This window comes from Nanorana parkeri, unplaced genomic scaffold (genome assembly GCF_000935625.1).
Source record: "Nanorana parkeri isolate BGI_ZX_2015 unplaced genomic scaffold, ASM93562v1 scaffold243, whole genome shotgun sequence".
Taxonomy (NCBI): domain Eukaryota; kingdom Metazoa; phylum Chordata; class Amphibia; order Anura; family Dicroglossidae; genus Nanorana; species Nanorana parkeri.
In genome coordinates, this window is record NW_017306511.1 from 1,221,921 (window position 1) to 1,249,523 (window position 27,603).

The 27,603-nt window shown below is 41.5% G+C and overlaps 1 protein-coding gene across 1 annotated transcript in view; it reads left to right on the top strand.

Annotated features, from left to right (window-relative positions):
- ENOX1 (ecto-NOX disulfide-thiol exchanger 1) overlaps nucleotides 1–27,603 on the top strand; it is a 367,040-nt gene that overhangs the window by 223,406 nt on the left and 116,031 nt on the right. Inside the window, exon 7 of the mRNA XM_018556618.1 lies at nucleotides 21,047–21,217. Coding sequence (XP_018412120.1) covers nucleotides 21,047–21,217 — 171 coding nt within the window. The remainder of the gene's footprint in view (nucleotides 1–21,046; nucleotides 21,218–27,603) is intronic.

The following is a 27,603-nucleotide window of genomic DNA, read 5'->3' on the forward strand; positions in this document are numbered from 1 at the left end:
ATGTCATTACCAAGCAAGATAGTTGGGATTTCCAAGCAAAAGTAAGCCATTTTGGTTCACAAATGACAAATGTCAAAAGTAGCCTGTGTTTTGTAATAAGCCTGCAAAACAGAGTAATGAGAGCATGGTCCATAACGCTTTATTGATTGCAGTGCTGAAATAAGTGTCAAGGCATTACAGTAGCTGAACATAGCTGCCATGGCGCCATTTCTAGGTTCTTCTGCAATTATTTCCCATGTTACGTGTTATATATAACATCCTTATAGAACTTAATCTTCAGTTGATGTTTTTGCCCATCTTAGTCACTGTCTTAAGCAGTGTTATCATAAATCTATTTGGACAGATTGCCAAAAAGCCTGACATTTATAAACAACACAGACTTGGAAGACGAGGAAGAGGAAGTGAGTAGTATGAGTATTTTACAGATAACATTGTGCTGTACTGCTGCTTCTGTGGACAAAATGCGCTCTGGTCAGAATTGAGAGCTAACTTCTCGGCATGGAAATGAAATAAACTTTGTAAACCGTATTCTTGACCTAATTTGCTTTGTTAGAGTGTACATCCAACCCAGACTTTTTAAACATATTTTTAGATAGAGTGATGAAGAATTAGAAACACTGTTTTTATTGCTATCCCGAACTGCATTAGAGAGATTTCCCCTCACTTCCTATCACGATGGCAACTGTTTCACTAGACAGGAAGCAAGCTAAAATCAACACTAGCAACACCGACATAAATAAAACATCTTTTTTAAGTAGGTTAGCAGAAGGGTTACATCCCAAGAGATTTTTTATTGTCTATGTCCCTGTTTCAAATTTCCCCTCTTAAGTGAGAGGAAATCTCTGCCTACGCTATCCAAAACTAAAAAAGTTTTAGCTAAACAAACCCAAACATTCTGCATCTTTTGAAGTATCAATTTGACCATAATATAAAATGTTCAGATTTTGCTGGATGACTGGCCTATAAATATCTACAGTTAATGATGAGATGCTTGCAAAAGAGTTCATACATGTCAACAAGCAAAATGTATATATTTTGTATTGTGCATAGAGGACAATTCAAGGCTTGCTAATGGACTTCTTAATGGAACAATATAGGTAATGATTACAATTTTGCAGCCCTGGATTAGCTTTTCAAGTTTACCAGAAAAGTAGGAAAAGAAGGAGTTACTCTGTAAGCACTACATACAGAAAGTACAGCCTACCAGTTGAGAGGTTTTCATCTGGGTTTTGCTGTAGAGTACCAGGGCACCATATTAGCTTTTGCCAATGATTATAGAACTCTCTTACCTGTTGGTGTTTTTGAAAAGCATTTTCCTCTAACGCAAACTGTCAAATTCCTGTTTTCTGTCTCATACAGAAAGCATGTGTTTCAGTTTGGTGATAAAGGAAGCCGAGAGGAAACGCCACACCACATGTTTCAGGAGGTAACCTCTCATTATCATGCGAGGAGCTGTCTAGATTCTGTCTGCATGGGATTACATAGAGCTCATGCAAATTGATTTACTAATTTAGCACAACTGTAGTCTATGTATATGTGTGTACAGTATATATACAGTGGGTATAGAAAATCACCTCCCCCCTTTAAAATAATCACAGCCTTTGCAGCCTGAAATGAAGACACGGTTTTTGTTTTATCCTGCTGTATTTACTCAACTTATAACATCCTAGTGAACGATATAACACCAACATGTCTGAAAAAAAAAACAGAATCACTGAATTGGAAAAAGGATTACCCCCTTGTGTCAGTAGTTTGTTGAACCACCTTTTGCTTTAATTATAGTCTTTAGTCCATTGGGATATGTCTCTTCTAACTTTGCACATCTAGACTTTGCAATATTTGCCCACTCTTCTTTGCAGAACTGCTCAAGATCAGTTAAATTTGATGGTGAGTGTTTGTGGACTGCAGTCTTCAAGTCATTCCACAGATTTGCAATGGGGTTTAACCCCTTCGTGATGGGAGACGTACAGTGTACGTCCCGTCACAAAGTGGCTATATGACTGGCCACGTACACTGTACGTGCCGAGTTATATCAGCCTCTGTAATGCTGGTAACTGCTGATTCTCAGCGGTTACCAGTCATTAATTAATGCCTCAGTATTGAGGCATTAATTAGTGAAATAGTTAAGCTTTTGTAAAAGCTTCTTTCTTTCATTAATGAAAGAATGAAGCCTTTACATTCAGATATGGGTTCGCTAAACAGTGAACCCGTATCTGACAGCTGAAGGTAGCAGAGAGGTAGCAGTGACTCACCTCTCTGCTATTCGTTTTGACAGCTGTATAGCCTGGCCCGATGTTAAATGATACATTTCAACCACAAGATACAAATGTATCTCTGAGTGAAATGTATCAGTTTTGATACAAAAGGAACGATCAAAGACCTTTAGTGAGATCTGATATGCTGTCAGGATCAGTCTCTAAGGTTATTAATAGCTGTTCCTAAGTTTGGAGCAGCCTAATAATAACTAAAAATTAAAAAAGCTAATTTATCATGCAGTGATAGTGATTGCTTGATATAAACTGACAAAAAAAATAAAAAATTTACACTTATTTTTTTACAAAGTGTAAAAAAAATAAATCAAGTGTACAAAAAAATAGGAAAATAAAACTTTTATATATAAATATATTTTTATACTATAATTATTATTTAAAAATTCTAAAAATAATAATAATAATAATCAAAACTTGCTGCTGTGGAAGAATCACACAGCAAAAATTTAAAAAGCGTGTCAGTAATTTAAGAACAGAAACTAAAAACTAGCTCAGTCATGAAGGGGTTAAGTCTGGGCTCTGACTAGGCTATTTAAGGACATTCACCTTTTTCTCCTTCAGCCACTGTGTGGTCATTTTTTCTGTGTGCTTTGGATCGTTGTCATGTTGGACGGTAAACCTTCTTCCCATTGACAACTTTCTGACAGAGGGCACCAGATTTTCCTCAAGAATTTGATGGTATTTTGCCCCATCCATTTCTCCTATCCTGACAAGTGCTCCAGTCCCTGCTGCAGAGAAACACCCCCATAACAGGATATCACCACCTCCATGCTTTACTGTAGGAATGGTGTTATTTGGATGGTGAGCTGTATTGGATTTCCGCCAGACATATCGTTTGGTGTTGAGGCCAAACAATTCAAGTTTAGTCTCATCTGACCATAACACCTTTTTCCATGTGGCCTCAGAATCTTCAAGGTGCGTTTTGGCAAAGCTCAGTCGTGACTGAATGTGGCCTTTCTTGAGGAGTGGCTTTTCTTTTTTTAACCCCTCCCATACAAGCCACATTTGTGGAGAATGACCACTCTTTGTCATAAATTCCTGCAACTGCTTCAGAGTTGCTGTAGGCCTCTTGGTAGCCTCTCTGATCAGTATCCCCCGGGCTCTTTCATCCAGTTTGGAGCGATGTCCCGATCCAGGGAGGGTCTGTGTTGTTCCAAATACCTTGCACTTCCTAATAATAGACTTCACTGTGCTTCCAGGCATTGATAAACCCTTTGACATTTTTTTGTATCCATCTCCTCACTTGTGCCTGTCCGCAACTTTATCCTGGAGATCTTTTGACCGTGCCTTGCCACCCATAGTTCATTGTTTACTTCAGTTGCACTACTAGGGACCCGGTATGCTCCAGAAAAGCTCTTTTCATGCTGAGCTAATCAAAATGACTACAGCTGATCACAAATGGCTTTGTGTGCCATTGAGAAGGTGATTAGCTGCATCTGATTGAGTTTACAAGTCATTTTTAGGAGAGGGTGATCTTTTTTCCAGCTCATTGATATTTTTTCGATTTATTTTCTGACCGAGTGTTATATCTTTCACTTCGATGTTATAGGTTGCACTGAGTAAATACAGCTAGATAAAACAAAAACTGTGTCTGTCTTCATTGTAGGCTGGAAAGCAACAAAATTTGATTATTTTAAAGGGGGGTGATTCTTTTCTACATCCACAGCATAATAAATGTGAGTAGTTATTCTAGCAGATCAAATTATAAAAATAATATGTTCATGCCATGAAAACATGTTGAGTCCTTTTAAATAAAAGTTTAAAATTACAACTCTTGGTAATGTTGTTCCCTGATGCATTTCAACTTTAGAAAAGAGGGCGAAGGCACAAAGCAACCCTTTGCAAAGGGAACTCTTTTGTTTTTATACTTAGCATAGACGTGGTTATATATTCATAGTGAGGTGCTAAGTAGCAACAAAGTACCATAGGTATGTCTGTACTAATTATTTGCATGTAGAGTGGTCAGGGATCAGTACCAACTATGGTATAGAAAAGGTGGGAAGGCTAGGGAAGAGAACAAACAACTTTGGGAAAAAAGGGAGTTGATGCCTGATGCATATTAAAAGGTAGAAAGGGGCAAGTGCAGAGAAGAAAAGTGAAAGGGGAGGGGTAGAAAAAGGTGTAGGGAAAAGGGAAGGTAGAAAAAAATAGGGGGTAATAGAAGCGGTGGGAGTGATTATCTTCCCACCACTTTCTCTACCGCTTCTGCAATTCATCCAGCAACAGAGGAAATAACTGGGGTAATGTCACGCTCGAGTAAAACTCAAAGGGTGGATATCAACTGTAGATGCTTGTTCAAGCCTTATGAGAGGATATGAAGGTGGTTCAGTCAATGGTTCCACTGTTACACTCTATATGGGAGAAGAGTGAGCGTAAAAACCCATATGCATCATATACCGCCTTAACCCAATCTCCAATGGTACCGAAGTTTCCACTGAACCCCACTGGGTGTATTCAATCTCTCAGAGAGATGTAATAATACAACAGGATAATGTTCGGATAAAACACTGTTAGATACAGGTTTCTATACACCGAGGTACACAGACAAAATAAGATGGTAAAGTAGAGTCAGGTGTCTCTCCAATGCAGCAACAGTAGGTCAGTATAGCATAATCAGGCAAGGATAGTTCGGTAAAATATAGCTGTTTTTATAAGTATATTGACACTGAATGTAATGGCAAAAGTTCAATCCATCCAAACATAAGAGATCCTAAATAGCTAATAGCAGAGTTCAGGTGATATATAAGCAGCGGTGACACTTCAAAGTTCAATAAGCATATAAAAGCATAAAGTCTTGCAGTTCCAGTGAGACAGCACAACGGCATGCAGTAAGGCTACTTTTAAGGAGTGACTGATTTAAACAGCCTGCAGTAACCAGAAGTACTTGCGGTTTGTGAGGATTGCATGCTGGCTGCCCAGTCCTGGGATTTGGAGTTTCAGATCTGGATGTAATGCAGCGAGTTTAGTGCAGCAGGTCACTGATTCAGGATGGAGAGTGGATGTGACACTCAGTCACACTTGCTCGGACAACTCCAACAAGAGAACGCCGAGCAAGTGAACTGATTGCCGTTTTAAGGGGAAATGACATCCCCTAGGGGAGGAGCCGGCCGCGGCCGTCCGCCCCTATGTACTGATACGAGCGGCCGGCGTGTAAGACGGGAGAGCAGTTCCCTGCCAGCAGAGGATCGCAGAGCAGGTCTGTGACAGGTAACTGCTCTGGCTGCTGCAAAGAAGTAGCCAAGAATATGTTTTTTGATTAATTTAAGTGAGCCAGGGATTATGGAGTGTAACGCAACTTTGTGGATGTTGGGGACTGTCATTTGGGTAACTTTAGTGTAGATTCTGAGAATCAAAAATATTTGATAGGGGAATATGGCTACCAAATATGGGTTAGAGACAAACACCTCCAATACGTGCCAGGAAGAGAAGGCAAATATAAGTGGAGAGTGCTGTGGCATCTTTACCACCTTGTCAATATTTTCAAGTTCTATTCCTATGCTTTGAGAGTTTTTGAAAAATGTGAAAGCTTTTTCCCTTTTTATGTATGAAATCTTTTTTCCAGTTCATCAAGATATTGGGGGAGAACCTACTTCATTTGACCACTTATCTGTATATTTAGGCAAGGTAGGGTAGGAGAGAGTAAGTAGCATACTGTATAGTTGAGAAATGGAAGGAGGGTTTTAAAAGTGAAAGTCCGTTAAATGTGGTAGTGGAAATTGATTAAGTGTATTTTATTTCAAATGGAATCTATGAATTATTAAATTTTTTGATATTTCAGCATTTGAGGTCTAGTGGTTGGCATGAAGAGAGAGGTAGGGTACCCTTGTGGAGAATCTTTATCAACCTAAATCATAATGCTTTGTTTTTCATGATCAAGATTTGGATAAGCTAGTTTGTCAGATATTTTGGGCATTGGTCCTACATAGGAAGAAAGCATGTTAATGACGAGCCTTGTCCCAGACATCGAGAGTGTAACATGTAATAGATGGTATGGTTCAGTCTGAGACAAGTAAATCCCCATATCAAACCTGTAACAGCCCTTTAATGTTTTTTTTTAAGAAGGTGCTTGTGATGTCAAGAGATATCATCTGAAATACATAGAGGAGTCTTGCATCCATTTTGAGAATATTTATTCCACTATTCAGAAGAATAGTTTATGATCTTATGTTTTAGGGCCAAATATATTCCGTAGTAGGGATGAGTAATAATGAGTGAAGAGTTGTGAGGCACCGGAGGGAATCTGTATATCCAGATATTTCAGGGAGTAGGTGCAGATCTTAAAATGAAAGTGGTTACCTAGAACAAGGCAATAATGAGCCACTGGCCTGGATTGTGGCAGAGAGAACATTATGAAGCTATCCTACTTGACCTAGTTGTATCAGTTGGGGAAGAATGGGTTGCACTCTATTAGCAGTCATTTTTGTGTAGCATTAAGTCCACTCCTATGAGTAAGACAGGGCAGAAATTAGAACAAAGAAGTGGTCCTTATCAGGTTTTGCTATCAGATAAATGTGGGTCTGGATAATGTGGAAATGGAGGTAAATACTTGGTTGAGGAAAGGAACAAGGATCTTTTTCAAGGTTTTATAGAAATTGTGTGTAAGCCCATCTGGGCGTGGGTGGATTTTGTTTGATATTTCTGCTTTAGTAAAGGGTGCATTTCATTTGTTGCGAGTTTCAGTGACAAAGGACAGGAGAGGCGTTTCCTGATTCTGTCTTGGAGATTTGGGGCAGATAGGTTGTATAGTTGCAGCAATTTGGTTCTCATATTAGAGAGCTCAGCTAGGGTCAGCAAAATGGTATCGTTTGGAGCTTTATACTAATATCTTAAGTATAGGTTCTCTTTGAGAGGAAATAAATGCATGCTGCTATTTTTGGGTTTGCCTTCTTCATTGAAAATATGTGTGGAGCATATTATGTGTTAGTGGTACAGTATGTTTGGGAAATGCCATTACAGGGTGAAGCTGGATAGAATGAAAAACGTGACTTTGTTCAATAGTACTTATTTCTCTGTGTAGAGTAGAAACAAATTGTATGGCCTGTATGACATTTTTCATTGTTAACACGCTGGTCCTTTCATGTTTGAAGGACACTAAGTTTATTGGCCTTGCAGTCTGTTTCAAGACATTATCCATCACCTACTCCTTTGGCACCATGTTTGTGGTCTCAATAATGGGATATAGAAAATAATATTGCAATATAATAAATTAAGTGCCAAGGTGGATAATATCAGCTAAACATTATTTTTTTAATTTAGGTATTAACAAGAGTCAAATTTCTAGAAACAAACCTGGTTTTAGGAAAAACTGAACGTGTGTCACAGATCAAAACCTGCTGTGTAACCAACTTATTACTGTTCGCTCCACTGCCTCTCTTTCTGCTTCATTTGACTATTTATGTATGTATTTTACTAAATTGTTATTTTAGTTTTATCTTTAATAAATATTCCTTTGTGTGTCTCCACTTTCTAAACATTGCTTTCAGTGAAGATGATATAAATGTAACTGGCATGCCTGCTACTATTACATTCTATTTATGGAGGACTGACGTGCAGAGGGGCAATTTGATACAGGTCTACTGGTGAAAACATAAACTAGTGAAACTAGATCTCACATGAGGATAACAGCACCAGTGGTTAGGTAAATTTTTTTAATGGGAAGTCATGCAAGATTGACAGCCTTTCTTTTTCTAGAAAGACACCACAGAGCACTGTAAAATGCATTAAATTATAAATGTACCCACTGATACTTGCTGTTTTCTAATAGGGTTTTGGCATTGTAAGTATGTTGTACTTTGTTATATTAATTAACATTTGGCTTCTTGCCGTGGTGCGATTTTATTCTATATTTAATATCTCCATACCAAGCAAAAATGGGGATGGGGAATCTGCCATTCTGTCACCACTATTAATGAGCTTTGGGTTAGGCAAACAGGCGATCAAGCTGACCATATTTGGCCAGTTCGCCTGCCTGAACCTCCGGCTGATGTTTGTAAACACTGGGTGAACATTGTTGGGTGTGGCAGGTCATCATGCTCATCGCCGTGATTGATGTGGATCTACATCGCTGGGCAAGCGTGATTGACATTGGACCTACATCGGGGACAAAGTTTTTTTTTTTAGACATTTGCTTGGGCGGAGGGCACATTTGGGGGCTTCTAGATTCCCATAAGGCCACCCCCCCCCCACACGTGCAGCCCGTTGACAGGTATCTTGCACATATTGAGGGCATGTGGCATGTACACTAGTTGCCCCCCTCCCATTCATGTAGGGGCAGATATCTAAAGGGGGTTTCCAGATTCTGATAAGTCATCGTCCCCCCAGACCCCCAGATCTCTTTTGGGGGACATGATGTGAGGATGAGGCCCTTTTCCTCTCAACATTTGGTCAATGTGCCTTGCAAGGGGGGCAGGGTTTTGTATATGTTAAGGCAAAACAATCACATATTTAGTACATCTCTGGAATACATGCACATTTATCCATGTTTTATGTGTACAAGTACAGGTAGCCCTCAGTTTACGCTGGGGTTAGGTTCCTGAGGGAATGGCTGTAAATAGAAACTGGTGTAAATTGATCCCAGTATATAATGTAAGTCAATGGGAAGCGATGGAGTTATGTTCCAGACCTTTCTCAAAATTGAGCATTAAATAAAATGTACCTGTATTTTGTAACTTATGTCAATTTATGTCAATGAGAGAGGCTTGGAACCTAACTTCCTTACTTTCCACTGACTTAAATTTTTTACTGGGTTTCCGTTTACACCAGTTTCTATTTAGAACCGTTCCTTGTTTTGAGAGAGGCCTAGAACCTAACTCCCTCACTTCCCATTGGCATATATTATATATTTGGTTTCAATTTACAACACTCCCAGAAAATGGTTCTATTTTGAATCAGTGTAAATTGAACAGTTGTAAACCGAGGGACACCTGTACATGAAAATATCTGTTGATGTTGCAGAAATATAGGGTACTCCTACCTTCCTCTTTGACATGACAACACAGTGTATTGTTTGCTCTGAATGCCTATGAACACATGTTGTGTTCCTACTTAACACCCCAGCTTCTGCTCAATTTCTTAACCTAACCTCTTCTTTTGATCTAACACAGTGGTCAGACACTCCTACTCACTCTGATAACATACTAGATCTTGTTTTCTCTCACCTATGCACTCCTTGCAACCTCTCCAACACACCTTTCCCCCTCTCAGACCACAACCTTCTCAGCTTCACACTCACCCTGTCCCCAACCCTGAATCCCCCTACACGGCACACTGTCACCCGGAGAAACCTTCACCACCTCGACCCTTCTCTTCTCTACTCTGCTACTGACTACCTCTATGACAAAATCTCACCCCTATCCTGCCCTGACCTGGCTATTTCTTTCTACAACAGCTCACTTTCGTCCTCTTTAGACACCTTGGCTCCCCTCACCACTCGCAGACTTAGACCACGTCCGCTTACAACCGTGGCAAACAAATGAAACCAAAAATCTCAAGAGACATAGCCGCACTCTTGAACGACTGTGGCGAAAAACTAGATATCTGCAAGACTTCACCCTGTACAAAGCGGCCCTCCTAAAATACAATTCCTTCTTCCGTACTGCCAAACCAACGTATTTTGTCACTCTCATTAACAAACTCTCATCCACACCTCGCCAACTCTTTTCTACTTTTAACTCTCTACTTCGTCCTTCACCACCACCACCACCCACTAGCTCACTCACTGCCCAGGACATTGCCATTCACTTCAAAAACAAAATAGATTCAATTCAGGATCAGATCACCACTGTGCAGTCACCTTCCCCTATTCATGTACCAGACCCTCCATCACACTTGTTACTCTCCTCTTTTGACCCTGTCACCACAGAGGAGGTTACAAAGCTTCTCTCTGACACCCACCTCACCACTTGCCCCCTGGAACCTGTTCCCTCACCGCTACTTCGGTCACCCTCTTGCTCTATCTTAGACTCTCTTGCTCACATTTTCAATCTCTCAATCTCTACTGGAATCTTTCCCTTCCCTCTGAAGCATGCCCTGGTCACCCTAATTCCCAAAAAACCCTCAATGGACCCTACCGACCTCAATAATCTCAGACCAATCTCCTTACCCCCATTCACCTCCAAACTCCTAGAACGCCTCATCTACAGTCGCCACCTCGCTGATCACAACCTTCTTGACCCCTTACAATCTAGCTTTCGCCCCCTACACTCCACTGAAATCGCCCTTCTAAAACTCACTAATGACCTACTCACTGCTAAAAGCAAAGGCCACTATTCCCTACTCTTGCTATTTGATTTGTATTGTGATTGTAATGTCTTCCCTATATTATAAAGCGCTGTGCAAGCTGTTGGCGCTATATAAATCCTGTATAATAATAATAATTAGATCTTTCTGCTGCTTTTGACACTGTTGACCACCTGTTCCTCCTCAAAAAACTCCAGTCACTTGGGCTACAAGACTCTGCTCTCTCCTGGTTCTCCTCCTAACTATCTAAGCGCTCCTTTAGTGTCACCTACAATTCTAACTCCTCCCCTCATCTTTCTCTTTCGGTAGGGGTCCCCCAAGGCTCTGTCCTTGGACCCCTTCTCTTCTCTGTCTACACCATCTCCCTTGGTCAGTTAATAACCTCACATGGCTTCCAATACCATCTCTATGCTGATGACACTCAATCTATCTTTCTACTCCACAACTCACCCCCTCTGTGTCCTCTCGTGTCACTAATCTACTATCCGACATATCCGTCTGGATGTCGCAACACTTCTTAAAACTCAATCTTTCAAAACTGAGCTCTTGATATTTCCTCCTGCCCGTGCACCTTCCCCCAACTTTTCCCCTGAGATTGTTAACACAACTATCCACCCCTCCTCCCATGCCAAGGTCCTAGGTGTCATCCTTGACTCGGACCTCACCTTTCTTCCCCACATCCAATCGCTATACAAATCCTGCCGCCTTCACCTTCGTAACATCTCCAAAATACGCCCCTTCCTCACCAAAGAAACCGCAAAATTACTCATCTACTCCCTTGTTATATCTCGTTTTGACTATTGCAACTCCCCCCTCATTGGCCTTCCACTACACAGGCTATCCCCCCTTCAGTCTATCATGAATGCAGCTGCCAGACTCATTCACCTAACCAACCGCTCAGTGTCTGCAAACCCCCTCTGTCAATCCCTGCACTGGCTTCCACTCGCCCAAAGGAGGGGGCGTGGCGGTCCATTGAATTCAGCCGCACGGGAAAGCAAGGCACATCAATGCCTGCGGCCCGGTCCAGTCAGAAAAAATGCTGCAAGCACAATTTTTTGTGTGACGGCCGATCGCATTACGTCCGGAGGGTGTGGCCGCGGTGCCATTCACTCCAATGCACCGCCTCACCCCCTCCCGCCCCACAAAAAAGTGAGCCGACCTGCAATGCGATCCGGTGCGTTCCAGCCAGAATCGGGTACTGTGTCTAGTGTGAACGGGTCCTTGTTGACAGGGCATTTCACTTCTTTTTAAGCTGCATCAACCTGCTTGAAGCTGTGTTGCATTTTCATTGAGTTGTACAGAGGGTATAAAGCAGTTTTGATATGAAAAAAGGCTGTGTACTCAGGTTCCTAATAATCTCAGTATAACTATTGACATAATATTTGACAATAGGTCCACCTTAAAGCAAATCTGCACTTTGGCCATACTAGGAAAAGCAAATAGTTTCCTTTATAGAAGAACTTACATGCAAGCTGTATTTGCCTTATTCACACTTGCCCACTGCCCTGATCACTTTAACATGGTCTTGGCTACACTCAATTGCAAGCATTATATACTGCAGCCTAAAAGTATATTTCAGTGGTACTTTAGGATAGGCACAATATAATAACTGTATTTCCTAAAGTAACTTTATCATAAAATTAGTTTGAAAATATATATGTAAACCGTTTCAGGACCAGAGTAATATTTGATTTTTATTGCTACATTACCTTAACCATTAATAATTGTTTCGGTAAGTTATCTGTCTAATTTTGATACTGTGTTTCAAGAAAAGTAGGGGCTTTCGAACAGTAATACAATTATGTAATATATGTTTGTGTTCCCAAGATAGTTTAATGGAAAATCCCCTTACCACTAAAATTTTTAAAAACTAATGTGCCTAAAGTAAAAATAAGGAAGGTCCAGTCACTTTGCACTGCTTTTTTTTACGGGAATCATGTTTGGCTCCTGTGTAAATACATATTTTAAAGTTGTAAAATAGAAGCACGTTTTTAGATGGTAATGCATGCTGAGGAGATCACAGCTATTAACCTGATGCACACATCTGTTCTATTCTTTCATAATGTTTAGTATCATATTTATTTTCATAATATGTGACATTTCACTTTTACACCTGACCTTGTATTTTTCTGCAGTGGCATAATCATGTTTGCCTGTACAAGTTTGCTTTTTTAAGGAAAGGTTATACAGTGGGAATAGGTCTTTTTTTTCATTAACTTTGGACGTAGCTAGCAGATCTGTGTTACCAGCTGTGATTGCAGAGTGCACTCCCCAGAGAGTCTGGACTTCTGCACAAACCCAGCTTTCCTGGGTCTAATAATTCCCGAACAGAGTTCATTGCTCCACTTCTCAGGTCTGCAGTCTGTATTTTTCTGTGCTGTGCCAGAGCCCTTCGGCTGTGTTCAATCACACACATCCTGCTTATCATCTGCATCTCCCAAAGGCAGCAGCTAGAGACAGGAGAGCTGTTAGCATTCTCTGCCATTTCTGCACTGCACCTGCCAACATCCTGAACTGGAAGCAAAAACCGCCACATATCAGCTAATGGCTTCAACTCCTCCTGTGCCCTGTATTCTCATTATCACCATTTCTCGTTTTAACTCCCTTCTGTTTTAAACTAGATCATCTTTATATTTCCATCAGCATATGTTAATTGCCATGCTCTGTTTTTCTACTTTAAAACGATATTCAAACCTTGGATCCAAGTGACACACAGTTTGTTGCAATCAGCTGTGCTGGATGAGTCCACCCTTTTGTTTACATATTGTTTTAGTAGAGTAGACGTGTTTTGCCTACTAACATGGATAGTATTGTAACCTGTTTATAGCTATACTTTGTGTGTTTCAAAATGTTTAACGCTGTAGCTGTCTAATATGTTACATTTCCAAGGTTGGAAACTAGGCCTTAATCAGTTGTTACTGAAAGCATCTCTGTTACTCAATCATGAAATATATAAAATATTCAAATGTATTCAACATCCTTTGTTGACTGGCTTTTGTTCACTTCGGGTATTTGAGAGTGCAAAACCCTCTTGAAGAATGTGAAATGCAAGTCAGAAAAAGGTCAGGCTCTGTCAATGTATCATGAATGATCTCAGAATCATCTTAAACTGATGTCAAACCATTGTCATCAACACAAGTTCAAAGCCAATCAATGCTGTCCCTAACATTGCTCAATGACCAACTGATAAAATGGATAAATCATTCTTCATCTGGGTTGTACTAACCATAATGTGCACCTGATCATGATGACCAAATTAGAACATTTAATTACAGATAAAAGGCCTATGTCATATTAATGTAACCAGAGCCAGTTATAACCTCCTCTGCAAATTGTGCTATTGGACAGGAGTGTATCAATTAGGGTTAAAATTAGAAACATGGGTGATCTGAACTATCATGGCAGATGGAAGACAACGTTGTACACTCTGTAGAGCAGCTGTCTCAAAGTACCAGCCCGCGGGCCAGTTGCGGCCCGCGGACTGGTTACTTTTGGCCCGCACACAGGGAAGTAAAATCGCTTCTTCTGTAGCGGCGAAGGGCTGCAGAATCAATACAGCATGTGCCGCCAGTGCTCGCCCGCTGCTCTGTCACTGACCAGGGAGAGCGCAGGGCAGCTGTCATGCTGTGCGCGCGCTTCACCTGCTTGGACCCCTCGCTGTTCCCAGAGCTACCTGTCTCCTCTGCTGTCTGCCCTCTCCAAAACCCCAGTATCTCTTCCGGTCCAGGTCCCGATCCTGCTAGGATCTCAGCCGCAGCCCCCCTACAGCATTTGCCTCATATCTAGACATGATTGTCAGCATCAGCACCTGCAAGGTAGGAACACCCCTCCCCCTCACTACAAGGCCATCTTATCTAAAAGTCAGACCTGTAGCTGCCTGTTTTTTTCTGGAGCTACAAAAGATTATGGCAAGACATGGCAGAATCATTAATTTATGTTGGTGCTTGTAGTTCTTCAAACATAAGGCTGCATTGTGGTAATGGTGGGTGGTGGAACTACAAGTCTCACATAATTGCCAACTCTCACGGATTAACCGGACTCTACCGGTTTTTAATTGTTTGATCCTGTTTCATTTGGGTTTTGGCTTGTGTCCTGCCAGCCGGAACGCAAATGAGCTGGGTACCTCAGCTCCATTACATTGTTGGTCATTGTGAATACCTCCGAATCATTGCTGATCATTGTGAATACCTCCAAATCATTGCTGGTCATTGTGAATAACCCCGTTACATTGCTGGTCATTGTGAATAATCACGTTACATTGCTGGTCTTTGTGAATAACCCCGTTACATTGCTGGTCATTGTGAATAACCCCAATACATTTTTTTACATTTTGCAAGCGGCCCCCATGGCAGAAGTAGACGTGCCCAGTGGCCCCCGGGTCCCTTGAGTTTGAGACCCCTTGCTGTAGAGGGAAAAAGGTTGCTTAACATGGAGGAAGGAACCATGATATCAGTGCTGGTGATTTTGTAGGAAATGAAGAGGCCAAAACTTTAGCAAACATGGCTATTGTGGATGAGGTATTAAGCACAGGGTGGGAAAAGTGGTGTGTAGGGCAACAGTAAAGTGCGCTGTAAAAGGTTCCAAACAATTTTCCACAGGGGCTTTCAGTGTCTACAGTATGTGCATATTGTACGCCAGAATTTTAGCATATGTTTGCATTCTATATACCGTGTTTCCCCGAAAATAAGACCTACCCCGAAAATAAGACCTAGCGCTATCTTCGGGCTTTTCTGTAATATAAGACCTACCCCGAAAATAAGACCTAGTTCGGTGGTAGGTCTTATATTACAGACATCCTTGAAGATAGCGCTAGGTCTTACCTTCGGGGTAGCTGCACATGTAATTACATTTTACATGTGAAGACCGGCCGCAGCTCCCTCCCGCCCCCTCGCCCGCCCACCTACCCGCACGCCCACCTGTCGCTCTCTGGATGGCTTCAGAGCGGAGAGGCAGCTCCCTCCCGCACGCATGGCCGCCCACCTGTTTGTGGCTCCCTGGACGGCAGAGTGGACAGCTGCAGCCAGGTAAGACATCCCCCGAAAATAAGACTTAGTGTCTTTTTTCGTGAAAAAAAATAAAATAAGACATTGTCTTATTTTCGGGGAAACACGGTACTTATACTGCTCCTCAGACACCATGCTCAAAATAAACTGTGGCCAAGTTAATGACATTCAAATATTTGCATATTCTTAAGAAGTAGTAAAGTATATAACAAGCTATCACTGACCTCTATAGCTGCAGCCACCAAGAAGCAATTAATCCCCACAGTTCACTAGAGAAGTTGGGTCTTGGCATTCTGCTGCTATGTTCCATGTTTAAATTAGAGATTAGAAAGTTGGCAGGTTGTCCATTCAGGACTGGCAGGTGGGAATGAGCCATAGCCTGGCCGAGTTCTACTTTAAAGTAAAGCGGTAGTCTCATCATTTTATGCTTGCTAAATTGCTAGGAAACAATGTGCATTAATGCATACTTGCAAAGGTGTCTTCCCAGTGGCTGCATAAATATGTGTGATGGTGATTAGGTTTACCAGGCAGACCATATAAGCTCTATCACCTCTACCTTTATCTGTGCTAAATGCCTAGTTCACAGGTCATTTCTTCTCTTTCATCCATGAAAATTTTAAGGCACTCAGCTCTGTTCAAGAGGGTCAGGACACAGATTTGCATAGATCAATGGCATGGATGTGTAGCTTACTTTTTTGTGGGGTCACTTCCCTCTGCTTCAGTCTCTCTCATTAGCCAGAGACAAAGAGGGTGAGAAGGACCAGGCAAGTTGGTAGTCAGCAGAATGTAATACACCATACAGTAGAAAGCAGATTCATAATTTTAAAGGTGGGAAGTGGGAACAATGCTTTGAATAATTACATATGTACTGTTTTCACCAAAGTATAGTTCTGCGTTAAACTTTTAGCAACCTCTCATGAAAAACCACATATATATATTAAGCATAGCTTGAACATTTTTAGCACTGCAGAAATCCTGCTACTATAGTTTTATTCATCTTGGAAGTATTTAAAAAGAAAATTCTGTTATACAGGTGAAACTCGAAAAATTAGAATATCGTGCAAAAGTTCATTTATTTCACTAATGCAACATAAAAGGTGAAACTAATATATGAAATAGACTCATTACATGCAAAGCAAGATAATTCAAGCCGTGATTTGTCATAATTGTGATGATTATGGCTTACAGCTCATGAAAACCCAGATCCACAATCTCAGAAATTTTTTGGCAGTGTGGGCAGGTGCCAAGTCCTGCTGGAAAATGAAGTCAGCATCCCCATAGAGCTCGTCTGCGGAAGAAAGCATGAAGTGCTCCAAAATCTCCTGGTAGACGGCTAAGTTGCATTAGTGAAATAAATGAACTTTTGCACGATATTCTAATTTTTTGAGTTTCACCTGTATAGCATTGTCCCAATCTCCAGTCACCTCTGTGTGTTTGCTTACAAAATTATGGGCCTCTGCAGTACATTGTTAAAGTATATATTGTCCTGTTTTTTGGCCCAACGGAGCTTAAAAAATATAGCAGCTAATTGAGTGGGCTGAAAGTACACCAGCAGGGATTTGTAGAGGAAAAAAAGAGATTTAGTTTATTGGTATCCAGGATTTGTATAACTGCCTGAGACTGTAGTTCTTTAAGCGGTAGTTTTATGCTTCCAAAATGTTGATGTCTGGGAATTGTACAAGTCTGAATGTTTAACTTTGAACAAAACACAATCTAGTGTAAAAAGAAGCTTGGCAGCAAATCGTGTATTTGTTTGAAGATGGAGCTAAATTCAGGAGTCTGGGGAATGTATTCATCATGGAATTTGTAAGAGCACTTTGACACTTTTGTTATAAGCTGGTATGAAATTTTCATAAAAAAGCTGACAGCTAAACCCTCTAAGTTAAATTAGTGACTGGACTGAATGAAAAAAAAAATGTGATAGGGTTGTAATAAAAATATCAGATTCTTCATGTGTAATTTTATTACCAGTGTCCCTTAGGGCTTAGAATTAGTGTCATTGATTGTCCCGTTATATTATTGACAGCATCATGCTTCACTTACCTTAACAACGCTACTCAGTAGATCTTGTGCCTGAGATTGCTTACATCCTTCATGTTGTCTTGTGCTAAACACAAAGGACATAATTAAACTGCAGATTTTATTCAGGGAGTATAAAAAATGTCATGTTATATAAAAAATGTACTGAATCACCAATGATGGTTATTGTAACATGCATTGTATTTGCTTGTATTTTAGCACCTCCTATATTTTACATCTTTAATTTCTTATATGTTTAACATTGATGTTTCATGGTCTACAGAAGAAGACCACCATGTTTCTTAGTTTTGTCTTCCTAAATAAGCCTAAATATAGGCTATGTTAAGCAGCACAATAATAGATATTGTTGCTCACACTGTAAATAGAGGAGAGATCAGCATTCTCCTACCTTGTGATCTCCTCTCTCTAAAGGCAGAAGTGATGTGTATTACATCACTTCTGCCTTTAGCTGTCAAGTAATGACATTTAAGCTGGCCATACACCTTACAATTATCTGCAGATTTTCTGTGGCCAGATGGAAAAGGGGCAACAGATTCCTCCATCTACATTTAACTGTGTGGATGGAGTACTCTCCACCTGGGCCAATCTGTTGCACTTTTTCCATCTGACCACAGAAAATCTGCAGATACTTGTAAGGTGTATGGGCACCTTAAAAAAGACTTGGGTATTTATGCAAGTTGTATGTAAAGAACCTTGAACAAAATGTCTTTTAGGTTTGGTTGGCAGTCTTTCTCTTTGTGCATTTACCACTGATGAAATGTCTCAACACTGTGTTTTTTTCTATTTCTGTATAGTCAGTAAAGGGTAAAGCAAGCTGCAATAACAGTAAGCCAAGTTCCTTTTGCTGTATAGTAAAGCAATTTCATTTTTTTAACTTCAGCTGTTGTTACACCCATGTTGAAACTACCATCACCTTATATAAACCTGACCTCCTTTTAGTCTGACATTTACACAAACTATTTCCCATTTCTGTAAACCCATTTTGGATCTTTAGTTTGACAAATAAAAATCCATTGCATACAACTTGAAAACTGTCAAGTAGGATAGTTTTCTGTGTCATTTAGGAAAGTAGTCTTTATGTAAAGTTCCTGAACTCTGTACAGCATTAAGAAAAATGAAAACCATGTGTTTGAGTGCATTTGCTATTGCTAAGGTCAGACATTGTGCATGTAAATGAGAACAATGTGCTGCATTTCATTTCAACATTTCTCTTAGACGGTTTACAAGAAGGCATTTATGTGTAATGAAGGTCCTACATCCAGGGGGATTTATAACTTCCAAAGAATGGTAATTGAAGCCAATGTTAAACGTACTTTATCATTCTTTTGTACAAACAAAAAAATACAGAAGATAGAGGCCAGAACATAAAAGATACATACCAGTGCCTCCGTATAACTTTGTTATATCAGCATTCAGCTTTTTTCAGTGGGTCAATAAAATGAAAATATATCATGTTTGTATTATATCTTTTTATTATATCTTTTTATTATATCAACCTATTAAAAAAAGCCAAATGCTGATATAAAAAAGGTATTTTTAAGGTACATATACTTTTTCTGCTAGTTTTATATATAACATATACACTCTAAGAGCCCACCATAGATTCTCTAGAGTGGGCTCTGCAAGGTCTCAGTTGGGCTGCACGCCTCTTACCTGTCAACGTTGTCCGTGGTTGCCAGGCCCCCGCCTCCTCTTCCGTCCCGGGGCTCCGCCTCCTTCTATCGACGCGCCCCGCCTCCTCTTGCATTACTTGCCCCACCTGCTCTTAGATCACTGGTCAGTGATGTGAGAGGAGGCGGGGTTGCTGTTAGGCGGGCCCCACCTCCTTTGCTGCAAACGTCGGTATAACCGGCCTCTTCTGCCGCATCTGCAGGCTGTCACTGACACAGCTCCGCAGCTACTGTGAGGGGGAACCTTCTCCCTCAGCTGCTGCTGCTGAGCTATGTCAGTGACAGCCAGCACCCCGAGACGCCATAGTGACCCAGGCGGCCCACACGGCATCAGAGGGATGCCCTGGCCGCCTGGGTCGCTATGGCGATTGTTACGCCACTGAATTGTAAATTTGAAGCAATTCCGAAATACTGCAGCTGCTAAACTTTTTTAGCCGAGGGCTACATAAGCTATTAAGTCTCTCTTCTACTGAGAGATTTAACTACTTGTTGACAGTTGTCTTATTAGCTGCACATTTATTTCTGTTTTCTGCAATTGAGGTGACGCCAGCTAGTAGAACAACTCTATAGCGGAAATAAATGTAATCCCACCATATTTCGCAGTGATATGATGTTCCTGGTTGTAGGAATAACAAGCAAAATGACTAAAAAGTCAGGAGTTGCTCTTTGCTGTTCTGTTATGGGAGCTTAAAGTTATGGGAGCTGTATGTATTTCAGCATTCAGGGCATTTGATACTTTTAATAAGACTCTAAAACGCATCTATTTACTGTTCGTTTTAAGTTAACTGATTGGTTTCACTTTGTTATGTTTGAGATGGTTATTTGAAGGTAATGGTATTGCCCATCTAATAGGGAATTATAGTAGACAATAACTGCTTAAAGGATTACTAAAGGCTGGGCATTTTTTTACCTTAATACATTCTCTGCATTAAGGTACTTTTCTGTGTCCCCCATCTCCCCCACACTTACCTGTCATTGCCGCTTGTCACCACTGCCGAATCTCCGAAGCGATCCTCAATTTCTGAACTTCCTGGTTGCTGGGGAGGAGACTGAGGGCAGAGGAGCCATAGTTTGTCAATCAGGTTGTGGGAGGGAGAGGAGGTGTGTGGCCTGCCGCAGGGCTGGGAGTGTCTATGGATGCACCCAGACACTTGTGGGCATGGCCAGGAAAGAGCATACATGGGTGCCTCCAGTTATCATCAGGCATTAGAAATTACTAAGCAGGGGACATACAGCTATTTTCTACAGCCACAAAGTAGCAGGGGAGATTTAAAAAAAAAAGGAAACCGGTTATTTATTTAGTAAATTGTTGATTGCATATATTAGACTGGGGGGTGGGCAACTATAAATGCCATCATGGCTCTTCCTCTGGGAATCATGCCTAATGCTGTCATGGTTTTGCGATTCCTAAAGCACTTCTATTTCCACAAAAGCTGGAGTGCCAAAGTTGCCCACCCCGGTCTAATTTCTGCAGAGACCAGTTTACAAAGGAAAATATCGCCTATTGACAGCAATAGGAAACTCACTTACTTGTGCCAAGTCAAGCAACTTGTATTTAAAAACTAATGGTATTACTAATGTTTGCTTTCAGATCTCTGTTGCATCTGTTTAATGAAGTTATAGTTTTTAATCACACAGAATTCCCTTTGACTTCCCTGCATGTTAGTGTTTACAATCTGCTCTCCCCTGTTGAATAAATGACTTTTCACACACTGGGAGGTCTGCATCCTTCCCACAGAGTATGTAATGTTCTGTGCCGCAACATCACATCTTTCCTTCTTTTCAATCACTTCTAAGGTATGCCTGTTATTTTGTGTATTTTCAGATTCACTGTGTGTACCAGGATTTGATCCAAATCTTAGCATGATGACTGGGATAACACCAATCAATCCCATGATGGCCAGTATGGGTCTGTTACCACCTCCACCTGCACAGCTGCCGATTGTCAAAGAAATCATCCACTCTAAAAGCTGCACTCTCTTTCCACCTAACCCAAGTGAGTACCAGAGTGGATTTGTGCCTAAATCCAATAAGCATTTATAGTGCAAAAACTTTGGATGATGGGATGAATAGATTAGTATCCTAACTGAATTTGACTTTTATCTTTTATGGTTGCTGGAGTTTCCTGCACATTTTTTGCATTACTCACAATCTTGTTACTTAAGCCTAAGTACTGTATATGTACACATTTATGTTCGGCATTACACATCTGTGTTCAGTACAGTAATTTACCTATAATCCTAATTAGGGATGCACCGATAACGATACTAGTTTTGGCATAGGTGCCGGTACCGAGTATTTGGGCGAGTACACGCCCAAATGCTCCGATACTTACCCCTGATGCAGGAACTTCCGGTCAGGGGGAGACTTCCTCTGACCGGCAGTGTGGCAAGGGAACATTCTTGCCTTCCTGGCCAATCAGGAAGCCAGGAGGTGGGTAATGACCTGCAAACCCCCGACACACTAAAACCATTTGGTGTGGATTTTAATAAAGCTTGAAATATTGGAGATCCTTGGAGTGCGGTCTGTTTGTAAATTGCAGATTTCTGAGTATAAATTTTACAACCTGAATTTTTTACAAGGTGTATTTTTTAAGTAAGTGTCTTCAAAATTTTAGTTAAAGTTGGTGCAGAAAAAAAACAAAACATTTATCACAACCTGTTTGTCCTAGAACAGAAAATTTTGAACCGTTGTCCCTGTAGTTTGTGTGTACCAGGTTTGTTAAACTTTTATCACCACTGCCTCACCTATTTGTCACATACAAAATTAAAAAGTGTAACTTTGTATTTAACATTGCATCATGATATAAACATAATCAAAGCAAAACAATTTGGAGTTTTAGGAGGGATAAATTATGTAGAAGGACCCCTTCCAGTATGCACAATTCTTCACTTTAATGTGCAGAAAGGTTCATCTCGGTTTGCCGAACCCCCTAAATGTAAAGGAAATGTAAAGGAAAGATGACATTGTAAATTACAGCTTGCCCTGTGGGAGAAAAGTGCAGGGGCTACTAGTTAGTCTTCCCAAAAGACACACCTCATCCAAAATGAAAAACCAAGCCTCACTGGCTATAAAAACAATGGTACACAGTACAATACATTATACATTTAAATGGTACTGTGCTAGGGAAGAGGACATTAGTGCTTCTATTATGTATTTTGGCTATTTACACTGCATACCTTTACATTATTATTTAAATCCAGTTAGTGCCTTTCCTGGCTCAGGTGCTACATAAAGGTACCCACAGAAACATGTTTCTCATCAACTTTTTGCTGGTGTTCTTTACAAATGTCAAATTTGTCTGGCAAATCCATTTCTGTTCTATAGGCACAAACATAAACTCCAAATATGCATACTGTCAAACAGATGTTATAAGAAAAAGAAAAAAACATCCAAAGCATGGTCATCTAGCTGCCATCTAATGTCTCTGGCAAGTTTAATTCTGATCTTATGGCCTTGAAGAAAAGAGCTGCTGTCATTATTCAGACACAGGAGTCATGTGAGGATGCTGATAGTGAATGGCTGTGTATCTTTTTGCCACATCTTGCGTTTGATATTTACTGAAAGGAGGCTGGAGAGCTTCTTCTGAGCTCTCAGCATTTTCTGATACCAGAAGATGGTGAGGCGTAAACCTGTCATTAATTGCTCATCTCCTCCTGTTTCAGAAAGCAGAGTTGGTTAAAGATGGCAAAAGGAGTTCCAGCTCCTACATGACACTACTGGACACTACATGCTGATTTTAAACATAAAACCTCGTATCTCTTTTTTTTATGTTCCGCTTTTCCTTGTTTGTATTTATTTGCTATTCTTATTAGCCCACTGTTTAGGCTTAGTTTTTGAACTGAGAGAATGCATATATAAATAGTTTGGATGTGCCCATATGACCCATTTGTTAATAACTCTTGCTTTATTTAATTTTTTTTTTCATTTCTTATCCTGTAGGAAGGTACATATATAAAAATGTGAGTTCAATGAATCCTGTGCTAAGAGCCTGGAATCTATTTTTTTCCCTTGGGCAGAGTGAGATAAAATTATTTCACTCCTTCATTGTCTCTGTTCCTTTTCTCGCTCTTGCTGTATGATATGCAGTCCTGCCAGCTGACTCCATCCGTCACAGTCTGACTGATCCAAGATGGTCTTTCTTCAGACTGAGCTCTGTGGCTCCAGTTTAATATTCATTGATGCAGTCTCTGCTTTTCTCAGGGTGATTTAAGCCCCACTCAAATGCATCAAGTTTAAGTATTCATGAACTACTGTAACCCTTTTATTCCCTATCTGAAATGAGACAAAAGCAGTTCTAGTATTTAATGCTTTGTTTGTGTAAATTGACAGTATACAAAAATAGGTTCTTAGATGCACCTGACAAAATGTGACTAAGGCCCCATGCACAAGGGCAGAAAAAAAATGTGTTTAGAGACTTTTTTACGCCTCTGGGCGCAGATCTATTTCAGCCATGCCTGTTGTGGTGCTTAGATCTGTATTTTACAGCAATGTTCAGGGGTATAAAGTAAAATGCCCCAACCCTTTGTTTAGAAAGGAGCTTACTGGCATAATTTAAGTGTTAAGTGAAATTAATTGTAGTGGTTAGAAGAAATTAATTTGGGTCAGGGCTTATGGCAAAAGAAGATAGCAGACTAATTTGATGTATCATTGCATGATGACTATTCCCCCAGTTTGTTTTTTAATACCAGATTGAACTCTGGGCTCCAATTTAGGCATTGTACAAGTACAATAGCCGTGAAATTGGTTCTGTAGGTTTGGTGTTCACAGATTCCTTGAGACTCGGGTATTAAAGCAAAGCCTTTTATACTATGTTAAGGTACTATAAGCCTTATATTTAAAAAAATGTCTGCTATAGCTACTTTTCCACCATAGAAGTACAACAAATATAGTTTTTTTTATTTTCGTGATAATTTAGTAAAAAATGTCCAACCCAAGTTAATTTTTTGGACTTCTGGAAATTGAACAGCCTATTGAAGTTCACCAGCCACTATGACCTTAGATAACCAGCATTTTTGGGGGATGCCAGAGGTACAAGATTGCCATTATGGACCTCGTGGTGAGGGAGACCAGCAAACCTTACAAATTTGCTTTCCAGAACCCAATAAGTAGGTTTGTTATCAGGGGCGTCCTGAGGCCAGGTGTGAAACGGTCATCATCGCGCGTGACGTCACCTCGCGCATGCGCAATGACGTTATCACGCATTCACGGCCATCTGATTGACGCCTGCCGTGATGGACGGCAGCAGAGAGAGGAGGGGACGTTCACCCGGCAGGATGAGGTATGCCGCTGGGTCCCCTCCTCTCTCCTGACACTGTCTGGCTCTCAGTCCATGACCGAGTGCCCGACTTTTTAGAAGGGGTGACACCAAAATTACTGTTAGTCATTTTGGTGTCACCCCTCCAATGTTGTCACCCGAGTACAGGCCACACCCCCCTTGTGTGTCACTGTTTGTTATGCAGAACCTTATTGGTTTTCTTAAGAGCCCATTCACACATACTGTGGTGACCTGCATTTTACTGCACTGGATCAATGCAGGTCACTTCAAGTACACATAGAAAACAATAGTTTTTTATGTGTTCTATTCACACCACAATTCGGGTGTGATGGACAGAGCGTTGCATTGCAATAAAATGCAAACATGCTGCATTTTATCACAGACAGGGTAGTGTGAACGAGTCCTCAGAGCTCATCTGAGCTGGCCATATATTGTCCTTTTTTTTTTTTTTTCCTTCATCCCGCAGGCTGAACGAAAACAATGAAACAGATTTTTCCATCAATGCTTACGAGCATTGATCAGGGAATCCTCTGCTGTCTCTTGTGTATTCTGACAACAGCCACTGGCCACTGTCAGAATACTCAAGTAACTTCCGGTTCCGGCACCCATGTGAGTGGCAGCAGGGAGACGGCGCTCCCGTTACGGCATCCTAATTGTATAAAAAAACGGCTACTCACCTCGTGACAGTTACTCTACTGAGCCAGCAGAGTGTCCGGTGCCCGGGGATGGACCGATTCCTGGCGTCTGCACGATCCAGATCGAGATCATGATCACTTAATCGGTCTCGGGCGCTCACTCGGGAGTCACGTGTAGCCAAGATGGCGGCGGCCCCAGATACTTCCCCACAAAGAAGCGTGTCTCCGGCCTCTGAGGTGCAGGGCCTGGATGAGGACAGCACACATGCTAAAATAGCAGCTGCGGTAGCCAAATTACTGAGACCGACTATCACTGAGGCGGTGGAGACAGCCATTCAGCACAGCATGGGCCAAATCAGGAAGGATCTGTCAGCACAGGCACAAGCACTTAAAGAAGCAGAACACCGCATCTCCTCACTGGAGGACGACTTGCTGGAAGCTCAATCAAAGCTGATCACGTGTGACACTACCTCACGGACGATGCAAGATAAGATAGAAAATCTTGCAAATCTTGCAAACCTTGAAAATCGTTCTCGCCCCAACAACTTGAGGTTAGTGGGCCTTCCTGAGTCATACAAGCCGAACGAATTGCTCACGTTGTGCGCATCCACTATCCCGTCGTTGCTAGGGGTCTCTGCAGCCTGCACAGCGGAGAGGGCTCACCGCCTGGGGCAGCCAAAAGACAACACCAAGGCACCGAGACCGGTTATCGTCAGGTACCTTAACTACGCCGACAGGCTCCAGATCCTACAAAAATATAGAGCTGCTAAATCTCTTCAAGTTGATGGGAATAAAGTACTACTATTCGCAGATTACTCGGCGGAAGTGGCGAAACAGAGGAAATCTTTCAGTGAGGTATGCTCCAACTTATATCGCCAGCGGATCAAATTCACACTGGCCTATCCGGCCGTCCTGCATCTTACCACGGCTGAAGGTCGCAACTATTCATTCCGGGATCCAGATGAAGCACTACAATTCCTTAATCAGATGGATGCTACAAATACTGGGTCTCCCTCCAAATCTCCCTTGCCTCCACGTTCGCCACGCAAATCCACCAAAATACCAAAGCGGGTGATGGGCACCCCCCGCAAATACCGAAAGCGTTGATGGTAACAGGAGTGAACCATATGTTCAATTACGCTAACTGTTCTCATTCTTTCCCATCATAATTATAGAGCAGAGATGGGTAGCGGACACCCTTCGTGTGTTGTTCTCTCTTCTATATATTGCCAGGATGGCCTGTAACGGGTTTTGCAGCGCATATCCCGTTTTGCGTCCATAGGGAAATGGCGTAGTCAGTAAAGTATATGTTTTATTTTTCTTCCACTGTACATGTTGTATGGTTTTCATGCACTGTTTATGTTCTCTCATGTTCTAATTGCACTATGATAAGAATAAGGTCCCACCTACTGCTGGTACATGTCTCGCTGTGTCACTTCAGATGGCCGATTGCCTACTCTCTGTTATGTCTCCCTGCGGTTGCTTGGGCGAGCTTCTGGGGGGAACGTCTCATTACTGTCCTTGCAATGCACTATCCACACCTATTGGAACCGTGCATGAATAATCCTGACCCATCTCGTATACATTCATGAAAATAATCTCGTGGAATGTTAAGGGTCTATGTTCCCCCCAGAAGCGAACCAAGGTATTGTGTCACTTGAAACGCCTGAGGGCGGATGTGGCCCTACTGCAGGAAACGCATCTCAGGGACGAGGATCTATTTCGGATGAAACGCCTATGGGTGGGGGAAGTATTCTGCTCGCCATCCCAGGGCCGCACAGCTGGTGTTCTAATATTGCTTCGTAAAAACCTTGCCTATTCAGTGTTGGGGGTAGACAGAGATACCGAACGGAGATTACTGTCTGTCACCCTGAAATGTGAACACACGCTCTTTACTGTAACAAATGTCTATTTTCCCAACTCGCCCACCCTAGCAGACTTCCAATCCCTTGCTGGCTGGATTAATACGTTTGATCCGGCCCACCATTTGATTGGAGAAGACTTTAACTCGACAATGTCCACGTTGGAGGACAGGAAATGGATCTCGGGGACTATTCCCAAGAGCAGACGGTCCGGTTCTGGCAGGCAGTCGGTGTTGGCATCTACGATGGAGGCTCTCTGTCTCAGGGATGTTTGGAGGCTCACGCATCCTTTAGAGTACGCCAAGGGTAGCTACCGCCCTAACCCCATTCTAGCTCTCCGTAGTCCCAAGGGTGAGCTAACCACTGACCCAATAGCTATTAATAAAATATTGGAGGAGTTTTTTGGGGCTCTCTATAAGGAGGACTCTTATGATGAAACAGCGGCCATACGGTTTCTAGATAATATTCGTCTCCCAAGTCTTTCGCTAGAGCAATTAGATTTACTTAACGCAGATATCTCCAAGGAGGAAATTCTAGGGGTGATCAAGAACTTATCTAGCTGCAAGGCGCCAGGACCAGATGGATACACGGCTGACATGTATAAAGT